The sequence below is a fragment of the Penaeus monodon genome, chromosome 9 (assembly GCF_015228065.2).
Source record: "Penaeus monodon isolate SGIC_2016 chromosome 9, NSTDA_Pmon_1, whole genome shotgun sequence".
Classification (NCBI taxonomy): Eukaryota; Metazoa; Arthropoda; class Malacostraca; order Decapoda; family Penaeidae; genus Penaeus; species Penaeus monodon.
The window spans coordinates 53358720-53383719 of record NC_051394.1 but is presented as its reverse complement, the minus strand read 5'-3'; the positions used below and the strand labels follow the sequence as shown (position 1 = coordinate 53383719).

At 36.3% G+C, this 25000-nt stretch overlaps 1 protein-coding gene across 1 annotated transcript in view; it reads right to left on the bottom strand.

Annotated features, from left to right (window-relative positions):
• The window catches only part of LOC119577261 (sodium/hydrogen exchanger 7-like), a 35926-nt gene that overhangs the window by 10409 nt on the left and 517 nt on the right, over positions 1 to 25000 (bottom strand). Inside the window, exons 1-12 of the mRNA XM_037925011.1 lie at positions 24623 to 25000; positions 19682 to 19813; positions 17683 to 17771; positions 17203 to 17280; positions 16662 to 16738; positions 15527 to 15687; positions 14829 to 15098; positions 13754 to 14068; positions 13320 to 13473; positions 10897 to 10957; positions 9520 to 9546; positions 2840 to 3058 (exon numbers count right to left, since the gene is read on the bottom strand). The exon at positions 24623 to 25000 is cut by the window's right edge and continues 517 nt beyond it. Coding sequence (XP_037780939.1) covers positions 2840 to 3058; positions 9520 to 9546; positions 10897 to 10957; positions 13320 to 13473; positions 13754 to 14068; positions 14829 to 15098; positions 15527 to 15687; positions 16662 to 16738; positions 17203 to 17280; positions 17683 to 17771; positions 19682 to 19813; positions 24623 to 24875 — 1836 coding nt within the window. The 5' untranslated portion in view covers positions 24876 to 25000. The remainder of the gene's footprint in view (positions 1 to 2839; positions 3059 to 9519; positions 9547 to 10896; positions 10958 to 13319; positions 13474 to 13753; positions 14069 to 14828; positions 15099 to 15526; positions 15688 to 16661; positions 16739 to 17202; positions 17281 to 17682; positions 17772 to 19681; positions 19814 to 24622) is intronic.

Sequence of the window (25000 nt, the reverse complement as noted above, 5' to 3'; positions counted from 1 at the left end):
GAATAAATCATTACACATGTTAAAGTAACAGGTGTTTCATTAATTATGATTCATGAGTCATTTCCACAGTGTTCAGCCAACATGACTAAAAGTTATTTTTAGCACTGATTTTATGCAATATACTGATGCCTCTTGCTCATCATTAAACATTGGTTTCTACAGAAAACCCTGTTATGACCTTGTCTGTTTTAAATGAAGTGTATCTTCACCCCTTAAAATTTTCTTTGGTTTGAGTAGGAAACTTCATTGTGGTTCACCCTTCATTATTCCCTTGTATGTGTCCTTGTCTATAGCAATCAGTAACATGAAAACTAGGAAAATACATTTAGAAAACAAAATATAACCAAAATCATACAAAAACAGATCCACATAACTCTACATTCTCTCAAATAATAATGACAAATATCACATCCATTTATATTAGTTTTACTTCTTCTCTTCTTTGTAATTACCCTAATAACTCACTACAAGAAATTTAAGAATATCAAAATCACAATAAACCTTCACCTCTAAACCCAAATTGCCTCATTACATCTATAATGGATAACACTCATACCAATTACAGAATTCACCATGCCTTCCCTGTCCCACACCTTTGTCTAGACTACTTTCAAAGTGTTATAAATTCTGGGTGATTCTTCTTTGATTACCCATCTTGATATGCTGGTAAAGATCCTCATGATATAAACAAATCTTACCATGAAAGGGGAAGAGAGTGTAATATGTACAGTATATACATAAAGTGCAGAAGGGTGAGATATGTACAAAAATAAAATCACAAGATCAGACCTCTCTGTAACAAGTCTGAATTTCTGAATTTCTAGCCTAATTAACTGCATTACATATTCCAACCTGTCTGATCAATATGAGAAAAGAAAAAAGAGAATGAATGAAGGAACAATAAAAAGAAAAATACATAGATATATAAAAAAACAGAGAGAAATACACGTAAAATGACAAATCCAAACATAAAAAATAAATAAATGAAGAAATAAAATTAAAAATTAAAAAACATCAAACATAACAAAATTGACTGATTCACCACCTTTCATGTGAAAGCCTAAAATATGCTTTGTTTTAATATCCAAACACATAATAAAAAAGAGGGGTAAATAACAAAATGAACTCATTCTTTTTACATACTTTATTCATCCTATATGTGGATGAATGAACATGTGTTTAAAGAAGAACACACACAAATAAAATATTGTACTATCTCTTAAATATAACTATGTACTAAAATCATGATAAAAGTTATAAAAGAATTAAGCACTAATGACTGATTCCCATAAAACAGCCACATACAGATCTTGTTCTAAGATATCTCCACCTATAAGCTTACACATCTACCGCCTTGAATAGGTGAACATCTGTGAAATATAATAAACACATGAACAGCAGAGAGAGGATAAAACAAAAAACAAAAACATTTCTACATCCAATCAATTTGTTCTGAAACTCCAGGATGTTAAAGGGGACAATGTGACTCCCTCATCTGGCAGGACTGTATTAGATAACCTTTTTTTTTTTTGCAAACCTCATGCAGTGCACAAGCGTGTTTCAAGCTTAATCCTAGGACTAGATATGAATCCACGCAAGCTACAAAAAGGGCTCTCCCTGATAGCGTCTGGGCTCGGGGAGACGGCCAGACACACACGAGGAATACGAGGAGGACAAGTTTTCAGACAAGGAATAGCCGCGCCAGTCCTCCTCCTCCTCCTCTTGGTCAGCCAGGGAGGAAAGCGAGGTGTAAAGCTGCTGAAATAAGGCACAGTCCGAGTCAATTTGAACACTTAGAAAGAGACAGAGTGGGAGAGGAAGAGAGAGAGACAGAAAGACATAGGGATGCCATAGTGTTAGTGGATGTTATGCTCTTGGGGTAGGTGGAGGCAATCAAGCAAGTTTAGTGGATGCATGGGAGATAACAGGGTGGAGGATGGAACATTTTGGGGGAACCAGGAACATGCTAATTTCAAGAAGCACCAATGTTGGATTGTGTGGTTTTAGCTTGGAATAGAAAATGACTGGAAATGCGATATCAATAAAATGCTAAGTGATTATCCACAACTTCTATTCATGCCTGAAGTCTTTAAACCTTTTCCTTCTTTAATTTCTCGAAATCTTGCACGGAAATTCTGGTGATGATACTCTAACAACAACAGAATTCTTAGGCAAGATCAGATATCAATTTCTTAATTTTGTCGTAAAACCCATGATCATTCTTACATCTTACTATACTATGCCTCTGTATCAAGCCACCAGTCTTTATCCCACACTTCGTCCTGATAAAACTCACTCAGAGAATGCTGAAAGGAAGGCTCAGGCTAATTCAGCCACAAAGGAAAGTGCATATTTGTAACAAGAGAGGACACTGCCACTCAAATCTTAGCATCTGAAGTTCTGGAGATTATAATGTGCTATAAGTATATGAAACAAATTTTGTAAAGTATTGGAATTCCTTTGCTTGGGTTTACTTTGTCTAACCTTTATTTATCCTGTAGAATATGAACGCATCTATATGTATCAGGGAACACAAGCACTTCTCTTACAGGGAGGGAAAACAGCAACATTCTTGACATTTCTTTGAACCTTTAATCAATGGCACATTTCTACCTCTTTGCTCAAACTTCAGAAGGATTTGGGCAACAAAAGGGATCATCTGAACCACAAAAGTTTACATATAATAATAATCACAAAAGACATCACAAAAATAGCACACACACACAAAAAAAAAAACTCAATCATGAGTGGATTATCTTGAAATAAGGAATAATGAAGGACCATTAGATCTAAAACCTTGATAGGGGGTAAAGGGGATGGGTGGGAATTAGCCACTTACCTGCGTCAGCTGTTCGGTTGTGGTCAGGAGCCTCGCTAAGGGGGCGCAGCAGAGGGGCGTCGTGTCTAGCAGAGTGGGGCGGCTGTTGGTCAGGAAAGGCTTCATGAACCTCACGTCAAACTGCGACCAGATGCGGAACAGCCAGGCCTTCTCGTACTTGCTTGAGCTGCTGCCGGTCCCCTCGGCAGGGCCGTCTCCCCCATCCTCCGCCCCTGGACCCTAGAGGTAATGGAAAAAAAATAAAATATACAAATATTAAAAATGATGGGGAAGTCAGTACTAGTCAGATTATGATCTTAAAAGTGAAGAAAGAATTTTCGTTAATATTTTCATCAACATTACTAGTCATTAGTGAATTCATTCATTTTTCTTTTCTCTCCCTCACCTGTGGGTGGGAGAGGGTGCACGTGTGTGGGGAGGAGCAGGTATAAGCATTTGGGTTCAGTTGGGTGTATATGTGGGGGTCCAGTTGGGTGTAAGTGTAGAGGTTCAGTAGGGTGTAAGTGTGGGGGTGGGTGTGGGGGTGGGTGTTGGTGTGGGTGTAGGGGTAAGTGTGGAAATAGGTGTGAGGAGGAGATGGGTGTTGGTTTTAGTGTGGAAGTGGGGACAGATGTAGCTGTGGGTATAGGTGTGGGGGTGGGTGTAGGTGGGTGTAGATGAGTGTGAGTGTGTGGGGGTAAATGTATAATATATGTGTGTGTGTGTGTGTGTGTGTGTGTGTGTGTGTGTGTGTGTGTGTGTGTGTGTGTGTGTGTGTGTGTGTGTGTGTGCGTGTGCGTGTGCGTGTGCGTGTGCGTGTGCGTGTGCGTGTGCGTGTGTGCGTGTGCGCATGATTCACGTACAAGCATTTGCATTTTTAATAATCTAAAACAAATATACCTCTTAAGTAATAGGCATAGAAAAGAATCAATGATGAATCCACTTTTATAAGTTTAGAAAATAAAGTCAAAGCTGAAACTCAAAAAGCATAAAGTAACAAACTGACTTGTCAACTTTACATATTACCATAAATGACTTCTGTAGAAAAAAAAATATGTATATCACATAACTATAAAATTCATATAAACTCCACACTGTAATCAAGAAAAAAAGCAAATATTTAAAGCAATATTAAAAAAAAAAAAAAAATATGTGCAGGTGTCCCCCCCAAAAAAATATGCAATACCAATTTTGCATCACAATGACATTCTTTCCAAGATTTTGTGGAAGAACAAGACTTCTGACAGCAACTGTACATTCAAAGTATATAATCCCAACACACAATTCTCGTAATGCAAGAACTCTCATTTTCAGCATAGAGAAAGTGGCCACCCTTCTACTTCCACAGTTAGCCATACTAAATAAATCACAAGAAATTAAATCAAGTTTACTCTGTTGATTATAAAATAAGGACTCACTGCAGCAAGGAGAAACCACGGTAATCCCTTTCTGTTCTGCAACACAAACACCCAAGCAACATACAGCTAATGTATGGATAAGAATACATTTCTTTCACATCAACTCTTATTTCCTTATTTTCAATAAATATAAACGTTAATGGTTTGCTAGCAAAACTTATTCTTGGCATTTATTCCATAGGTTCATTTTTCGATCAAAGGAAAATGAGTTCTTGTGTTTGAGACAAACTTTTTTTCTATATCACAAGTTTAGTTGTGTGGTTGATCAGTGCCATTCCAATGTTTAAAATATGCAAGAGTTGCTCTACTTTTTCTATTTATCTTATTCCTTCATTCTCTCTTTTCAAGGCTGTTTGGTAAACCAGATTTTTGAAGTTATCAGCACACTGAATCTCAACAGATACTTCCAACTTTCAGTCAAGGATTTTAAGTATATTCTAAAATATTTTCATAAAATACATATATAAAAGAAAAAATGACCTACTTCCATATAACAACAATAAACCCACTGATGAAAGTAAGAGACGGGTCCTACATAAAGGCTTGGACACTAAAAATATTGTTTCAAACACTGATGTGAAAATGTTTGCTTGCATGCTAATCCCTTCAATGGTGGGCTTGAGAATACAATGCTTCTCTCTTAGGTAAGCCTATTTTCAACAAATATTTTTTATCAAAACTTATTTTCCCTTATAAAACTTGTTAGTTATGGCAAAAAAGATGAACATACTGGCAGAAGATCAGATTACAGACAACCATATAAAACACAAGACTAATATCAAAGTTTAGTTGCATTTTTATTCACTGAGGTCAACAGGATCCCAATATGCTTCCTGGTAACTCAGGGAAAAAAAAAAAAAGCCAACTGCCTGCATCCAGACAAACATAGCCTTCTGTCTCCAATAACAGAGTGAGCCAGATGTAGTGCTTGATTGACATCCATCAGTTTCTACTGTGGCCAGTAGATCATAACCCAGGTGATAGATGATATACCATTGCATGATAGAGAAAAATCACAGCAAAGTAGGCTTTACCCACCATTACTGGGTTAATTCACTGGCTCTTGAATTATAACAAACATTGGGCCATGGTGCACATGGCTGCTCTACTGCATGCTAAACAGCTAGGGTCCTTGTTTGATTCTGCCTTTGATCAATAAGGAGATAAATCCTTCCACAACAGGCTCTAAATTCTCTTTTAGTTTCCTTCATCTTATAACTGTAATTTGCACAGCCATAATTACAGCCAGCAGCAAAAAGATATTGTTCATGAGCTTTATATTTCTGGCAAGCGCAGCGCCTGGAGCCCAGTCCAGTTTGGCATGCACATTTCCCTACGGCAATGGGTTAACTGCCACCATAGTGATGAGAATCCTGCAATCAAGACGTGTGTCAACTGCATGTAAGCTTAAGACAGGTTTGATAATTTACCACGAAAGTCATTAGACATTGCATAATACATTTTCATAACATTTTCTGTTACATATTTATGGCATGTTTCTGGCATATTTGTGACACGTTTTGGGCAAAGTTTCACACAATGTTTGGAAACAAAGGTGTCCAGCCTTTAAAGAATCAAATAACATACATATGCTCAGCCACATATTAATACATTCTCACCAACCATCTGCAACTTAAATCTATTAGTGCCTATCAAAGTTAACTAACTATGCAAGCATTGTTGATTCTTCTGACTTTACTTACTCTTCTAAAACAAATAATAAATTCTTCTTTTACGTTGACTAGGCACAAAACTCACTCGCTATCTAGATTTAATAATTTTTCTGTATGCAAACAAAAACCATTACATTTACCAATCTGTCAACTAGTCACTCTGGAAAAGTATAACATATATGCACTGTGACATTTCAGTATTTCATTTAACATAAGAAAAAGAAAAAAAAGAAAAAGAAAAAGAAAAAAGAAAAAAAAAAAAAAAAAAAAAAAAATACAAACTATAAAATAATTGACAAATCACCTTACATTATACTTCAAATTTTCTTATGCACTTCTTTACATCCATTAACCATGAGCTTCTTCCTACTTGAAAGTCATAACACCTCTTACCTGCCAATAGGACAACACTAGTTTCCTTTTTTTTCTATATCAGTATTCTAATTAACCTACGTCACTGCATCTCAATGTTTTCACAAACAATAAACTGGAATAAAGTTTGTAATGCATGCAGTCAGCGACAGAAGTTAAGGGTTCTAAACTGCATCAAGGACTGCAGGTCTCCGGCCAAACACTTCTCATTCTTGCATCATCTCCGTTTGTCTGTTCCTCTTACGAGCAGACTCACGAGCCACGGACCCCCATCTTCATCAGTAGAGATGCAGAACTTCTGTTTAAGTCTCCATTAAAAAAAGAAGCACGTTGTCCTTGGAGAAGGCTCAAAGTGGATGCAGCCGTAACATAAGCAATATTTACAGTGACAGGTTTGCATTGTCGCAGCGTGATTAGTACTATAAGCAGTAACCACTGGGGCCAGATTTATTTCTCTTTTCATTTTTTTCACTGGTTGTGTAAGTAGCTTCGTCAAGTTTTTCAGCACATATTTGGAATCTTGACTATATACAAAGTTCATATGAAATAAAATAACAATTGTAAGATACATACATACACAAAGAGCATAAAGATAAGCTGCATGGTATGGCATCATTGTTGTTTGTTTCAAGCAGATCCTTAGCAAAATTAGTTTCTGATCTGAGAAAGGAGCATTACAAAAAATAAAAAAAAAAAATAATAAATAATAATAATAATAATATATAAAAAAATATACAAATAATTAGTTATATGATCCTGAGATTTCTGGTAGTGCTATTATCTTGCACTACAAGGAACATTAATATTAGCATTCACAATTAGTGCTATATAATATAAATCATAAGCATTTACCAATACATACAATAATGACAATGTGTTAATATATAATAACTGTGTTAATAACACTATGGCATTGGCAACAAGTGACCTATCACATCATGAATCCACATCCTGATTGCTGGAATGAGGTCTTGCAAGTCTGATCACCAGTTGGAATAACTGGCTAGGGTCTGGAGAAGTGTGCACCAATTTTTCGCACCTTCTCCATCCAAGATTTTACCTGTCGTTACTGCCTCCAATAAGGGAAATGAGGGAAAAATCTTGGTTTAAATTTTAGCCTAGTAGAGTAAAATGTTAAATCTTCAGAGCAGAGTTTTACCCACTGATGATAGGTGATGCTATGGTGAATAATCATATGTGATGATCACGGGTGATGCCTTATCACATCATGAGTTAATGTCCCAATCATTAGTGAGGTCTCATGTGCACTATTGCAAGCCAGACAATCATCCAAGCATGGAGCTGAGCAAACTAATGAACACCTGTCATTGCCTAACTTTATTGAAAGTCATTACTGGGTTAAGAAATAATGGTATTGCTTGATAAGGAAAATGTTATCTTCCTGCATCTTGGACCATAAAAAAAACAAAAATTTATCTGTGTTAGATTATCATCATAGTCAAGAAAGTATTCAATTCATAATTTCAAGCCTATCAACAATGGAACAATAGGACTATACCTACTTTGCATAGCTTTGGCATTGCTACTCATGCAATTGTACCACTCCTACAGATATATATAAAATTCAGACTTCAAGATTAAACACATTAGAACAGGCTCTGGCATTTCCAGTTGGAAGGCTAAATAGAATGAAGATGCAGTATCACCACATCCTTCAATTTCCTGCTTCAACCATTACCACACAAACTTTTTACAAAATCTGATCAAATCTACCTACTATGTTATACCCAACATCATTGTAACACTGAAAATGAGTCTGTTATTTTGAAAGCACAAGAGAGAAAATTTAAGTACTAATGCAAAATATACTGAAAACAACCATGAAGGCTACTGATTTTACTTTGTTTAATTTGGAAGACAATTCACCTACGCTAAATGGCTTTCTGAAAGAGAGAGGGGAAGTTACGAATTTGGAACGCAAGTTGAGTTTTTCTGTCAGATAATTCAACAGTGAATGAGGTTTAGTGACTGAGTGGAGAAATAATACACAAAAAGTACCCAAAATTCATGGGAGAGAGTGGGGAAAAAAAAAAAAAAAAACTTCCACCCTGATATTTTACATTTGCTTCTTAATTATCCAGTATCAAGTAAATCAGTTTGTTAAAAACATTTACAGTTCTAATATTAAAATACTTTGGATCAGAAATCTACAAAGCATTCAGATGTCTGATCAACATTTTCCATAAAAGGAATGATATACAAGCAATGAATGCACTGAGGGGAAAAAATAAATAAACAAAAATGAAAATAAATAATGATACCTCAGCCTTGACACCGTTCACCATTAAAGAAACGTAGTTCATATAGCAAACACAAGACCTTTATTTTTTTCATCTATGCTACAACACACAGGGAGTAAACAATGTAGCAAACACAGTCACCAATTTTTTTTTCTCTATAAGCTTTTTTTTCTTTCTTTGAGGAGAGGGATAAGAAGGGAATACTGCACTCCATTTGGGTCTAAGACTTGGTAACAGTTTTCCGGTCATTACTTCACAAAGTAAAAATAACACCAAGAAAAAATATATAAACACACAAATAAAAGGAGGGGGGGGGAGGGAAATAAAGAAGACCAAATGTACAAATAACAAACCATGTCCCCTTCTTTGGATCTTGAAAACAAAGAAAACACGAACGGAAAAAAAAAAATAGATACTCCATACGTGGCACCTTTTGGATCTGGCACACACACAAAAAACTACAACTCTACTATTAGATAAAAAAACAGAAAAACAAAGAAATAACAATAATGCTCTCAAAAACAAGTGCTTTTATCTTGTAAAAAATCAATGACAATGTCCTCAATATGTCACTGCCAAAAATCTGTAATGGTTAGCTTCGCGTGTCAGTCGGAATATCATGTAAGAGTTGGGTACTGTAGTGAACTTTCATCTAACTAACATATTATCATGCATCGCTGCAATTTAAGCTAAATACACTGTCAGGTGATAAAGAAACAATGAAATAAGAGCCAACATAACATACATAAAAGCACCACGGACAAGCACAAATACACGAAAACAAAATATAGAAAAGAAATAAAAAAATAAAATAAACAGCTTATACACAAGGGAAAGAATAAGCTTTGTGAAACTAAACTGAGGAAGTAAAAAATAAATACTCAAGATGGGCTTACATAGTCGGGGATGTCTACTTACTACGAGCCATTCCCCATGCAAGGGACGGAGAAATAAAAACAAAAAGGTTGGTTACGTACCCTGCCTTCGTCAATGCTTTTGTAATCCTGAAACATCAAAACAAAACACGTTTTGATGGACTTTTTAATTGTAAAAACTCATATAGAAAAACAATAAATATATGAAGTACTTAATAAGCTGCCATAAAAAAAAGAAAAAAAAAAGAAAAAAAGAAAAAAAAAAAAGAGAAAAAAAAGAGAAAAGTAATCTATATATCATGAAACTCCTTAACTAGGTAAATACACTCTTTATTCTACACAAACACCTGGAAAGAGAACTGTGCTTAAGTGCTACAAACCAGTGCCAACCAAACCTTACTGTGCTGCGTCCAATGCGGATGGATATTTATACTAAAGCAATGCCGGCTACCTTCCTGCCTTACTGAAAATCTTAATACAAGGTGTGAGTGTCTTGTGAAATGAGAAACACGTGCCACGCAGGGAGCATTTCAGTGACTGACACTGCCATTGGCCATACGAAAACAAAGGGGAAACAGATTGAAGGAAACACAACGGACTGAAAATATATATGAAAGAAAGTAATAACAATGAATAACTGAGAAAAAAGGGGAAGTAGCTTAGTAAAAAAATAATAATAATAATAACAATAATGAATCAGTAAATAAAATCACCAAGTTTTGCCTGGCATAAAAGAAAAATATAAAAATGCACTCTTAGCATCTACATAACTCTGGGGGTCTTATCACATTGGGAATTACAAACATAATGCATGACAAATATAATGATCCACAACAATTTTGGAAACCCACTTCATTCAAGTACTTTGACCTCTGATATTTTCCAGAAGTCAATATCTTTGTTTTTTTTATATATTTTCTTCTGAAGTTATGAATCCAACACATTATTCAAAAAAGAAAAGAAAAGAATAAAAAACACACAAAAAAATTATAAATGTGCATACAATGGTCCTACACTATGTAGCAAAAACCAGGTCAAATTGCAGACGATTCTTGAAGGTTGGGTGAATGCATGGTATGTCAATATTGGTGGCTTACCATCTCTTGCAATGCCACATAATAACACTGGAACGCACAAAAAATTCCAAACCTTGGGCGGCAAATTTTGTAACTCCTTCCTAACCCTCTCACATGCAGCTAAAAACAAGGAGAGAGATACATGCAAACATCCTTAGTGCTTCTCTGAGTCACTGTGGTAATATGCAATTGCATTTTAAAATTCGAGACCACAGGATTATTCCTGCATATTTGTGAGAGGGTTAAAAGCTTGCTCAACTTAAAATCTATGGTAAAAAAAAAAAAGAAAAAAAAAAAAAAATTATGGAAAATAAAAAGAATGAAAAAATATCATAAAAATTAAGTAAAATAAATAAACAAAGGATAGAAAACTGAAGCAATCTAGATTTTAATTCCTACTTACATTTCTGATTGGCTGGAACGATGTGTTTAGGTGGTGGGTCTCATCATCCTCCACATCAACCCTAAAAATAAAACGCAAATGGGTTAATACATCTTCTGTAATCCATTTGTTGACACAGCAATAACCCAACTTCCATACTTGTTGGATCTGCTTCCTAGATAGTCCTGACTCCACATACTTTGTACTGGGAGGGAAGTATAACCACTTTTGCAATGGCAAACACACTGAATACTCAGTTTCTTAAGCATACAAGTAATGCATGTTTATAAGCAGGGCTTGTTAAAATAGGAATTTTATTAAAAAAAAAAAAAAAGGCAGGGACACACAAATTAATGTAATGTCATTTAATAAATGCTTTTCAACTCCAAAACATCTATTGAAGCAAGTCACACATTTTAAAAACATTATTGGAGCTACACTCTCACAACATACACACACAAATCATCTGGTAAACCAAAATAGGAATGCAAAGCAATAAGGGTATGATGTTGCTAGTACATACAAGCTCATTACAAGTAGAACAATGAAGGGAAGTACAAGAAAACACACGAATATGCCATATTCGTGTTTTTTTGTTCTACTTGCATTTTGTTTGACATGATTTCCACATACAAGCTCATCTCCAACAAATGTAGCATCCACTTCTTAATTTTTTTTTATGGCATACCAATTCACTTTCAATGTACCTAATCTGCTGAAAGCCACACACTAGTTCACATCCATTGTATTTGTTTATTAAAATCTATCTTTTTCTTTTCTTTTCTGTTAGCCTACCCTTCACTGCATCAATATACCAGCTTCACTTTCCTACCAAAAGCTTAGTAGGGGAATGATGATACAGAATCAAATAACAGCAAATGTGTGTTCATATGACTCCTTGTTCCTTCCCTGCTATTTACAACTATAACCAGTAGACATATTCTTCTGTTGTATCTGATGTCACTTTCCACTGTTTCATATGTAAGAAAACATACCAAAGGACTAGGTAATATTTTATTTGATATCTAATTTTCACTATGGGGACCTAATAATTATTAATCACAAATTTCATCCTTCTTTCAAGAGTTTGAGTGAAGCTTTTTACTTATAGTTCCACCTTTGTCTGTGTAAGTCAATGGTCAATGTTTCTTGTTGCCATTTTCAACAAACTCTAGGAAGAACATTTCTGTAATTACCAAAAAAAATTTGTACACCAATTAGCTACTCTTCTAAAAAAAAAAAAAAAAAAAAAAAAAAAAAAAAAAAAAAAAAAAAAAAAAAAAAAAAAAAAAAAAAAAATATATATATATATATATATATATATATATATATATATATATATATATATATATATAAAAGTGAATAAGACGTCTTCCATGTACGAGCCATTGCTTTGTCTTAAAAGTTTTCCAAGCAAATAATTCATCAAACAAAGAATTTTTTAAAGGTCTTTTCATACAAGCACTTTTCCCATCAAGTTTTGCATTTCCATGTGAACTTTCTGAATGCAAATGGACTGAACCTATCACACTACCAAAGCAGCAAACACAGTGCCCATGGAAATAAACATGGTGCCATCCGAGCGAGGTCCCAGGAGGCACAAAAGCGTTCTCATAAATTTATATCACATTATTTTAAAGAGACTTAATATAATCAACTGATAAAATACATTCTGGTTGTATAGATCCTCTATACGGCCAGAAACACAAAAATTGTAGGAAAAAGTATTAGTGCGATAGGGCCTTAAGAAATCCATTGCAGCAATCTTACGTCATGCTTACTCGATATATCTCCTGTTTACTCTCCATTCTAAAAGTGCACTACCGTTCATATAATCTGCACTACTACCACTTCTTACCCTATGTGGTTAATGTAATAAATGGCTTACAGTCATTGAACTATGCACACATTTTTTCCTTTTTTTTCAATTTAGTAAAGCACTGAGAAGCACCAAAAGAGGTTTTACCTGAAAGTATGCCCAGCAACTTTGTCCGTGAAATTAGGAGATAATCATGATTCATGGAACCAAGTCAAATATTCTGAACTAAAAAAAAAATCAGACAGATATTATACACATCAGGTTGTGACTTATATAAGTAAGAATGAGGTCCACTGGAACTGAGAAGAGGCACTGGGATGTAAATAGTCAGATGTGAGAAGTGACAAGAGAAGAGGGGAGTGAGGAGAAGAGAGAAGAGAGGAGAGGAGAGAGAAAAAAAAAGAGAAGGGAAGAGACAAGAAAAGAAGAAACTAAAAGGGAAGAGAAGAGATACCACAGACGAGTGTGAGTGGAAGACTCAAGTTTTGAACATCAAACAAATTAGTAAAACTAAGGGGAAAGAGAAAAGACAAACAAAAAGACCATATGTGATAACAAAACATTACTACACTACACTAATAACTAATGAAAAAAAAGCACCACTAAAACACATTTTTCGACTCACGGTATCCCAAGCCATGAGAGAACCTGGGTGGTGAGGCCGCCGCATAATATAACAGTAATTATGACTATCAGCGACGTTGTGGTTAGGATGGCCTTCCGTGCAGTGCTGCTGGTGTTGCGAATGGCAAGTGCAAAGGCTATGGCTCCTCTGAGACCTATATTGGTGGTGATATGAAAGAAATTCTTTTTTTAGAAAACACATTTATGTAAATGATGCTGATAATATATATTCTTTTCATTTTTGATTCTCTTGGCTATTTACTGAGAAAAGTAACAATATAACTAAATAAAAAACAATCATATCAATCATACAACTGACAACAAAAATGACAATAACCATAGCAGTAAAAAAAGAAAAAAAAAAAATAATAATACCCAGTAACTAACAAAACTCAGGACTCAAACCACTTCAACAGAACTGTCCATTTGCCTCACCCGAGAAGAACAACATGTTCATGAAGTTGATGGGGATCTTGGGAGTGCGACCAAGGTTCAGCAGGAAGGAGAGAGGGTAGACGCACATGAAGCGCCCGGCAATAATGGCTACGAAGGCGATGGAGATGAATCCCACGTCCCACTTGTGGTGGTCGAAGGTGAACATGGAAACCCCAATGTATGAGAAGATAAAGTTTTCTGAGAGGAAATTGAGGAGTTCGAACAGTGTCTTGGTAGCAACGCGACTCTCCGCAGACAGGTTGTTATAGGTGTAGTGGGCTTGGCAGATTCCACAGAAGAGCACAGCCACAATACCTGAAAAATTTGGGTGTAATATTTTTGAATTTCATTCCTTCTATTTCTACCAAGTAGATCCAAAACTGGAATCTTTTTGTACAATAAAATATATATATATATATATATATATATATATATATATATATATATATATATATATATATATATATATATATATTATATATATATATATATATAAAACAATCTGCTATTAACATACTAGGAGTATACTTATAACTAACAAACTGTCACTATGATACACCCATATAAAATGTATCCATCCTTCCCAGACCCAGCCATTCCCCACTCCAAGTTAAAGTGAGTAGTTAAACTGAGTCAAAAGCAACTGCGTCATGTATTAGGAGTGTCTGGGGAGGTAGAGGGTGGGTGAGTCTTCCTGAAGAAGGCCCCACTTTTGACTCAGTATACCTAAAGTGATGATGGCAAGCATACATCTACTACTTCTCTGCTCACTGGGATTCGTTGAGATTTATCATATGAAAAAAAAAATTCTAATTTTTTTAAATATTTTGTTTTTATTTTTGTATTAGCCCTGATACATCTCATAATTAGGGCAGATTTAAAGGGTCTGTGATTGTGTAGGTCTGACTGTGGCAAAAAGACTGCCAGGCAATTAGTACTAGATATTATGACCTTTCATCATCAAGAACGTCCAGCCAAACACCCACACCGGCCACATACCTCAGTACCTTGGCCCCTATCCCTGCCCACCAAGGCTTGACCCTCCCCCTGCCCCCCTTCCTTTTTATCCCTTTACCTGTCAAGTCCGCTGCCTCTGCCATGAGGAAGGTAGAGTATGACATGAGGACGAAGAGCGCCGTCTCCAGCAGCGGGAAGTCCTTAAGGCGTGTGAACTTGGTGAGGATGGCGGTGAGGCAGCCCATGACTGAGCCGATGAGGAATGACATGCTGAAGATCCACAGGAAATTGAGGATGGCCAGGAAGAAGGCTGACGTCTCAAAGCCTCCACTGGCACTGCCATAACTTTCAATCGCACTGGTGACAAAGAGAGCAAGAAGCAATGAGTATGGAGGCAGTGGGGAAACCACTGACAAATATTTTTGAGAAAAGGGGATTAAAGCAGAAACAGACAAGAGGCTAAATTATTAAGATAAAGAAAAAAAATAAATAAATAAAAAATAAAGGAAAGAGAGGTTTAGGAGTAGAGGGAGAAATTGAAAAAAAGGGGGAAAGAAAAGGAAAGAAGGAGAAAAGGAAAAAAATAATAATAAAAGAGGAAATACAATGGAAAATAATTCAAAACAAACTTTTAAAACCCATAATTGGCAAAAAAAATACCTTGTAAAAAAAAAAAAAAAAAAAAAAAAAAAAAAATTAATAATAATAATAATAATAATAATAATAATAATAATAAATAAATAATAATAATAATACAATAACAACGTATCAATAAAAACAATGCCAAACTGACGTCTGAGACAAACCACGACTGGCCCCCAAACACCAGGGCATACAGATTGACATCCACGTGGAGGTCGGAGAAGATGGCCAACACGGTGACCGGGTCGGTGGCAGAGATGAGAGCGCCGAATAAAAGGCAGTCGATGAATGAGAAGCTTGAGCTCAACAGCCATAAGAAGCCATACACTAAGCCACTGAAACAAAGGAAAACCATAGAGGTGTAAGGAGTTAATGTCATACCTTACTTAAAGGTTTGTGCTCCTGAAAACCTTTTTGTGAGAAGGTACAATCAGTTTTTTTAAATAGTGTAAATTGCTTATCCATGTATTCTACTATAAAAAAAAAAAAAAAAAATAATAATAATAAATAATAATAATGGTGTGTGTGTGTGTGTGTGTGTGTGTATGTGTGTGTGTGTGTGTGTATGTGTGTGTGTGTGTGTATGTGTATGTGTATGTGTGTGTGTATGTGTATGTGTGTGTGTGTGTGTGTGTGTGTGTCTGTGTGTGTGTGTGGGTGTGTGTGTGTGTCTGTATGTGTGTGTGTTGTGGTGTCTGTATGTGTTGTGTGTGTCTGTAGGTGTGTGTGTGGTGTCTGTATGTGTGTGTGTGTCTGTTGTGTGTGTGTGTGTGTGTGTGTGTGTGTGTGTGTGTGTGTGTGTGTGTGTGTGTGTGTGTGTTGTGTGTGTATGTGTGTATGTGTGTATGTGTGTATGTGTGTATGCTTGTATGCTTGTATGCTTGTATGCTTGTATGCGTGTATGTGTGTGTATGTGTGCATATGTGTGTGTGTGTGTGTGCAGGTGTTAACAATAATAAAATAATAATAATGTTAATATGAACTGATATTTACTTGTAATATTTATACTGCCTCTTATCTATCTTTGTTTCCGAGATTTACCACTCATTTGCACCATAATTCCAAGGCCTCTCACTCTCTCATGATGAGAACCATGCAAAGAAGTGATCTCCCTCTCCAACACATGATATACAGAAGCTGTATGCTTATTCTTCCATTCCTATTCACATATCATTACATTAATCATCCTTTGGCTGTAGAAACTATATGCACTGAAATAGAAATGAACACTTTGTGAAAAGAAAAGGGGAAAAAAATCCATAAAATTGGGCTTAAATAGGTGGAGACATGTACAACAGCAACAGCTTACCCAACTACAAAAGTTGATATGGTTGTCCCCAGAAAGGCAAATGTGAAAATGGCACCCAGGTTCTTGAAGAAATGTCTCTGGAAGGAAGAGAAAGAAAGTGACAATGAGAGTAGATGGAGATAAAAAGAATAGGTAATAAATGGAATAAATTCATGTGAAATGCAAAAAGATTCCTAAAAAATATGATGGGATGACTTTTCACCAGCATATAATGTCAAACTCAAAGAATTCTCCAAATATAATGCATTAATACAGTGAAGAAAAGTTAACAAAACAAACCACAAGATTGGAAAAAAAAAAATCTGTGCTTATTAATTGATGAATATTAGCATTTGCAAGAGAAAATAAGCTTGTAAACTATACAATTAATAAACTTTCAAATGTAATCACTCTGGATATCTTTGATCAAGAGTAATGACAAAAATAAACTAGTTGACAGAACATCCTTACCTATTTCATCTTCCCTATTTCATAAAAAAAGAAAAAGAAAAAAAGAAGAAGAAAAAAAAAGGAGTCTTTTTCTCCTTGATTCCACACATACCCTCTTGAGACTGTAGCCAGCACTGAAGATGATGGGAGGCAGCAAAATGTTGAAGAAGATTTCAGGATCAAAAGTAGCCTGAAAGAGAGGCAAGATTCAGTACGTTTGGCCGGATATTTTCAGAAACAGGAGGAGGCAACACACAGAAGAAGCATGGAACCAAACACAGAAGGATATCACCCAACCATAATATTTGGCTAAGGTGACCAATGAAGCATAAACATACACAATCTAGGAAGCATGAGAATATATTCAAAATAACTCAAGCCTATGTAAAGCTCAAATATTGAACTTTGATATAAACCTTTCTAGTCTAATAAACAGCATTCATTCCAAAATATAAATCCCTCTTACATACACAGATGCCAGTGTACACCTAAAACCAAAAACTTAAATAAACTGATAATATTGCTCCTTGCTTAATTAACAAAAAGTATTTTCTGTTACATCCATCACAGAAAAAAAAAAATCTGAACATACCTTCTGAACAATCTCATCTTCTAAGCTTTCAGGAATCTCTCCCCTGAAAGAATACGCGTATGTTCTGTTCTGGCTGGCATTTATATTACCTGAAAAGGGGGATAAACGAAATGTATTACAAATTTTAAGCTTTTTTGAAAACAATAAGCATGAAAGATAAAAACATATACCTCATATTCTATGGAACTCAGGTTCTTATTAGCATACGAGATTCATTCTGAATAATAATAATAATAATATAATATAATCATATCATAATATATATATAATCACATAACAATAACATACAATACACATAATCATATTCATAACTATAACTATAACTATAACTATAACTATAACTATAATTATAACTATAATTATAACTATAACAATAACAATAATAACAACAATAATAATAAAAAGAAGACTGATAACTTTCACACCAATGAACATCTGCCTGTCTGTCTATGTATCCAAAATGTGGAAGACACCATAAAACATTACACAACAGAAGCAAACTAATTGAAACGAAATGCCAATATGTATCTATCCAATGTATTGTAGCCCTGATTGTAGACCTAAAACATATACGCTTGTGCGCATCTGAAGACGGTATTATGATCAGACCTTAGGGCCAGACACAACATTTGGGGTCAAACAAATCACTCATTTCAAACTTACTGTCACGATGTTCCTAAACTAACCTTTATACCATTTTTTTTTTTTTTTTTTGGTTATTACATGTAGTAGCATGAAAAATAAAGGGGATTCTGGCAGTCTATATGTATATAATAAAGGCAATTTTCCTCTGAAAATTTCTATCAAAATATGTTTCTTAACCTCTGAATAAAGCTTTCCTAAATTCTGGAAACAATATTTGTGTAGACTGAGTGAGTCAGGTCTGTGTAGCAACCTTTGCTGAATTTTTGATTCTCTCTAATAACTTTGTCTCATGATCACAATTCATTTACCATATCCACTATGGGTAACAAATAAAAGGAAGTCAAAGATGACATGAAGAGAATCAGTGAATGCTCGAAAAAAGAAAGAGTAACAAGTGGCGCATGTCTCACCCACGCCACCTCCTCCACCTTCTGCCCTCCCTTTGTCCTTCCCATCTACCTCCACCTTTTTATTTACTCTTTCCCCTACACCTTTCTCAGACACCCAAAAGAAAGTGGATATGAGCTATGAAAAATATCTACATGGAAGAAAATGCATGAGTTTACCCTAGTAGAAAAGAACTACCTTTAGCATTGGTTAAAGTTAACTGGTTGATGTAAGCATGGTGAAAAGATGACTCTTTATCTGGAAAGATTATTTTTTGCAAGTATAGCATCTTTACTTAAATCAGAAAAATATAATCAAATTCATGGACCTTATAAAACCAATGGGCATCTCAATCTCATATCCTGTCATTGGATAATTCAATTATTCAATGCCTCCACAACTTCTGAATTTCCTGAAGGTGCAGAGTTCCCAGTGACTTTCTCACATACACTTTCATGGGATACTGAAGAGCTCTATAAAGCAAAATAGTTTTCCCTAAATTTTCATACTTACACCAACACAAGAAAACTCAAGCATTCGGTCAAAACTCAGGGACCATGATCACAATTCTGTGGTCAACATAATCAAGGCATTCTGGGTCACGGTTTTCTCATGACCACACCTTGAAGAGTGTCACACCTTCTCACTGGATTTTGCTCATTCCCTCTGTCCATTCTCAACATATGTAATAAATGTTATATTCACTGTATGTCTGCTGTATATATGCACATAAAACCGAAAACAATGGTGAGTGGGAGTGAAATATGGTTTATTCCAAACTCCCCTTTATGATCAACAACCTTTATCATGGACTCTATGTGATTGGAACCTCTTGAAATAGCAAACAGATAAACCATCTACAAGTACAGCAACCACAAAATCAAAACATCTAAATCACAGACCATAAACCTCAATACAAAAACACATACACATATTAATCCCCAACACATATCCACTCCATTCTCACCTCCGTACTTCAACCAGAGGGTATCTGGAGGGGCATCCCCATAGTAGGTCTGTGGCTCTTTGGGGTCAACCACCATGTGGCTGACTGGGGTGTTGTCCCCGCTGTACCTCAGGATGGCTCCAACTATCAAACCTGGGGAAGGAAAAACATTTTGAAGCAAAGGTCAGGATTAGTTACTGAGCAATAAATACTGATGTTCTATGTCTGGAAAAATTCCATAATTTAAAAATAAATATATCTATAAACATAAAGACGTGTTCAATAACGAATTTAATTTGGGAATCAGATATAGAGCATCTGGCATATTGTGAAGGCCCATTGGGTCTTTGGAAGGGTGCATCAAAAGAATTTCCTGAGTGAAATTGAAATTGCAAAAAAAGAAAGGAAAAAAAAAATCATTCATGAACCTAAATCTTTAGTGACTGTCAGAGCTTATGACTGACACTACAGAGGATTTCTCCACCTCAGAGTTAAATAGCAGCTCAATTTTGCTGAACCCATTATCAGTGTCTTCACCAATACCATCAAGATATAATGAGAAACAAACACAGTTTGGGAGAAGAAATATCACATTACTGGGTATCTAGCAGTCATCATTTTCCAGTTGCATTTACCTAGATGAGCAGCCAGGTACGGAGGGGTTAGGAAATGTGAATAAGAGCGAGTCCAAGAACAGAATCTATTAGCCTTACGGTAATCCGTAGCAGAATAAAGACTGCATTTTGGAGGAAATTCAGTCACCAATCTTCCATACTCAAACCTTGGCCCACATTTAAAATTCTGCAACTTTCTTTAACCAATGGGAAAATCAAGTCCATCACTCAGCATTGCACCCCTACTGGCATTGGGCTATGTTCTGGCTACAGACATCAACCTGGCAATCAGCACATTGGCAACACTGGGTAGTGAATAGAAAGGACTGCACCTCTGTAGCTGCATATAGGGTGACAGTATCAAATTCCTTCAGACACACTTCTATGGTAGTATTTCCTATAACCATTTCTGGCCAGGTATGCGCATGTGATACAACTCAATTAAATGGAGAAGGAAGACTAACAGCATTTGTCAAAGTTTCTGCTAAGTTGGGGGGGAGGGGGAGTGGCATGTGCGGGGGGAAAGGCACAATGATCGTTAATAAATTTAAGAGGCACAGTTTGCTATTTATGTTGCAACTGAATAAGTAGCAGTCCAGGCATCTGCTGTGGTAAACAGGCATTTGGGACTTTAATTAACGAGGATTAATCATGTATTGAGAATCTTGTAAAAATGCTTTAATCTCTTGTCTTTACTCTAAGTAATGTGTTACAAAGCTATTTCTTTTTCATAATTTTTTTTAGGCCTACATACCTTCATCTACTTTACCTTTAAATTTTTCTTGTAATTTTAGTCTCCTATTTCTATGCATAGTCAATATCCTCCCTCTCATTCATGGTAACTTAATGAGGACTTAAAATCTCTAATGAAGAAAATTGTTCCAAAAATGACTTCTTTACAAAATGCACCCAAACAAATATACATCTTGAATAATAATCTGTGAGACTTGTACACAGGATAACCAATCAATATACACATTATATAAAACTTGTACAATTAGTACAAGTTTTAGTGAGTGAGTGAGTGAGTGAGTGAGTGAGTGGGTGGGTGGGTGAGTGAGTGGGTGAGTGAGTGAATTAGTGAGTGAGTGAGTGAGTGAGTGAGTGAGTGGGTGGGTGGATGGTGGGTGGGTGGGTGAGTGATGGTGAGTGAGTGAGTGAGTGAGTGAGTGGGTTTGGGGGTGGGTGGGTGGGTGGGTGGGTGGGTGGGTGGGTGGGTGGGTGGGTGAGTGGTGAGTGAGTGAGTGAGTGAGTGAGTGGGTGAGTGAGTGAGTGAGTGAGTGAGTGAGGAGAGAGAGCAGAGAGAGTAGAGAGAGAGAGAGAGAGAGAGAGAGAGAGAGAGAGTGAGTGAGTGAGTGAGTGAGTGAGTGAGTGAGTGAGTGGGTGGGTGGGTGGGTGGGTGGGTGGGTGGGTGGGTGGGTGGGTGGGTGGGTGGGTGGGTGGGTGGGTGAGGGGTGAGTGAGTGAGTGAGTGAGTGAGTGAGTGAGTGAGTGAGTGAGAGGGTGGGTGAGTGAGTGAGTGTGAGTGAGTGTGTGAGTGAGTGTGTGAGTGAGTGAGTGAGTGAGTGAGTGAGAGACTGAGAGACTGAGAGACTGAGAGAGTGAGTGAGTGTGTGAGTGATTGAGTGACATCAACAAAAATAATAATAACCAGTAATAATTTCAAAAGAAAGAAGGAAGAACGAAGATAAAGCAGACATGAAGAAAAAGAAGAGGAAGAAAAGAAGACAAGGAAGAGGAGGAGGAGGAGGAGGAGGAGGAGGAGGAGGAGGAGGAGGAGAGGAGGAGGAGGAGAAGAAGAAGAAGAAGAAGAAGAAGAAGAAGAAGAAGAAGAAGAAGAAGAAGAAGAAGAAGAAGAAGATCATCATCATCAACAATAATAATAATAATAGAATCCTTTAATTTTCTTTATCATATAAAGGTACATAATCTGTCTGCACATCTCTTTGTAGATTCTAAAAAGTCTGCTAAAAAGAAATGTTTACATACTACACATATCTAAAATTCTCTATCTACCATTGCCTGTATTATGGAGAGTTATGGAAAGTTAATACATATTCTATTTAGTTTTGTTTGGAACCAGTAATTCCATTTGCAATCACCTGACGAGTGCTTCTTGGCAGACAGTTCCTGATAAGAAAGCACCTCCAATGTGGTTGACATAATCTGATAAATGTCCAAGATTTTTAGATAAGATAACACCACTGATAAGAGGGTGAGAATATCAATCTGAAGTATATCATTTAAGCATGAAGTAAATGCATATAAATATAGGAAAGGATCTACATATCTGAGCCTGTAAAATGTCAAGAGCATAAATCCTTTAAACTCAAATAATGGTGCAGTCCTCACATTTCTTTAAATCAATGGTGCAATGTAATAATTTCTTATTCTTCTTCTCATCCACAAAAACAAGGAAAACCAGTGCTGGTGAGTCATTCACACTTCCAGCTTAGACCAACATTTTTTTTTTCTAGATCTTCATTTTAGCATTATATTCAATACCTAATGAGGCATTTGGACCATACAGATTTAGCATTACATACCCTATATCTATGAGGTGAATGATGCAAGTGAAAATAAGTGATTTCATACACTTTCTCAAACCTTAAAATTTTACTTCAAGCCTAGATAAACTTGAAAACAGTAGTGGACAGTGGACTTAGTCTCCAATATACACTGGATATTTTCCTCATTTCACTGTAAATATAAGGCCACAGCAGCTCTACCTGTGTTATTTATAACCTATTTCTTATGCTCTATGAGATGGTGGTGTCCATTTCCCTTTACCTCTGTGCATTGCTGTTGGTAACATTAATTACTTGGACAATTTTCTAGGGGAAGCCTTTGAGTTCTATCTTCCCAAATAGGAGATCATCCGGCCTTTGCTTGAGCACCGACAGATATGGAAGCCTTGGGAACTGCTAAATGTAGTGCCACTCTAATTAACAAGAGCACTTTTACTGTACACAATGTCAGTGAACTAAAATGATCATAAGTGAACACTAAACAAGTTTCAGCTCCATTTTGCCATGCATACCGAGGTTAAAACTGTGTTTCGTAGAGGGTGTTGGAGGACAGAGCCTCCATCAACCTTCCCTTCGGACAGAGCCAGGAGGGTATGCCCAGTCACAGCAACCTAGATTGTTAAATAGATACTGTGATGTGGAGTTGGGGACTTAGCCTCTGGGGAGTGCATCCACATTGCAAAGAATTACCCATTTTCCCATTATCACAAATTTCTCAGGTTAGATAATTTTAATACTTGTAAATGGAGTTTTTTTTCCCATGTAAGAAAAATGTCTTTCAAGTCCTACATCTATCAGGGCCATGTATTATTTAGCTTGTATTATACATGTCAAAAGATTGTAATACATAATCAATATACAGTTAACTACACATTTTGTTATCAATCCTAAAATAATTACTCACTGGGATTTCAGAATGACAAACTGTTTTTACTACAGGTTAATGTATTACAGAGAGCAAAACAGAGATAGAGGGAAATTGTCAATGCCATCTTATAGAGCATAAGAAATAGAGTTATAAACAATACAGGTACAGCTGCTGCAGCCTCATATTTCCTGTGAAATAACAAAAGATTATCTACTACATATCACTGTTCAGAGACTAAGTGCACAACACCCTCACAGTTCTTAATGTTGTGTTTTCAATACAAAATTAATGTGGCAGTTGGCACAAAGTGCTAATGAAAGGGGGAGGGGGGGTACAGGGGGGATTGCTATCCCTGTCTGGGGAATAAATAAAAGGTAGGAAAGGCATGGTTTGGATTTTTTGGTTCACATGATACTCTGGTTTTGGGTCTCTGGAGGGTGTGTTGCTCTGGGTAATGAATACTATAAATATCAAAACTCATCAGTTCTATATTTAATACTAACTTTGGAACTTGTTACCTTCAAAAAATCACAAGCCACATTTCTAATTAGGAAAAACACATTATATATCATTATGTATCACACTGAATATTCATTCCTTTTCAAATCCCAAAAAATCATCTATTACATCATGCTAAGAACTAAGTAAACAAGACTTACAAGACAATATATAAATCTACAGAAGCAAAATTCCCTCCATTACTCCCTTTTCCCTCTTTCAAAATACGAATTCATCCACATGTTAGAAAAAAAAAGAAAAAGAAAAAGAAAGAAAACGCAAAATAATTCCCAAAGAAACAATTCTCGAAATTTCCCGACGCCTCGAGTCTCCCCTCGAAACGACGCAGATTGGGGGGGGAAAAAATTACCCCTTGAGGCAACCACGTAACTACCATTCATTAATCCCCCAGTATAACGGAGGAAAAAGAGGAAGGAAAAGGCAAAAACCCTCACCGTAAATGACAGCCAGGCCGGTCTCGTGCAAATACCTTGCCCTTCGGTATTTGAAGATCCATATCGTCACCACGGTTAGGATCAGTAAAAAGGTGTATAAGAGGATGTTCAGGCTGTCAATCCTATGCGTGTTCTGGTACTTCTCGTCTATTTCGAGATCCGTCCCCGTCGAGGGCTTGCCATTCACGCTCGGGAGGAGGAACGAGGAGGAAAGGGCGAGGAGGAGCGGTCCTTCCCCTCCGACTCCTGCCATGGTGTGTTTACAACTGGGATCAATAAACCCCGAGGAACTGCGGCCCGAGACGGGAAACAAAAGAGCATCGGTGTTGGGCGTCCGGGCACCCTTTTGTCAGGATTATTTTACCAACTGCGTGTTAT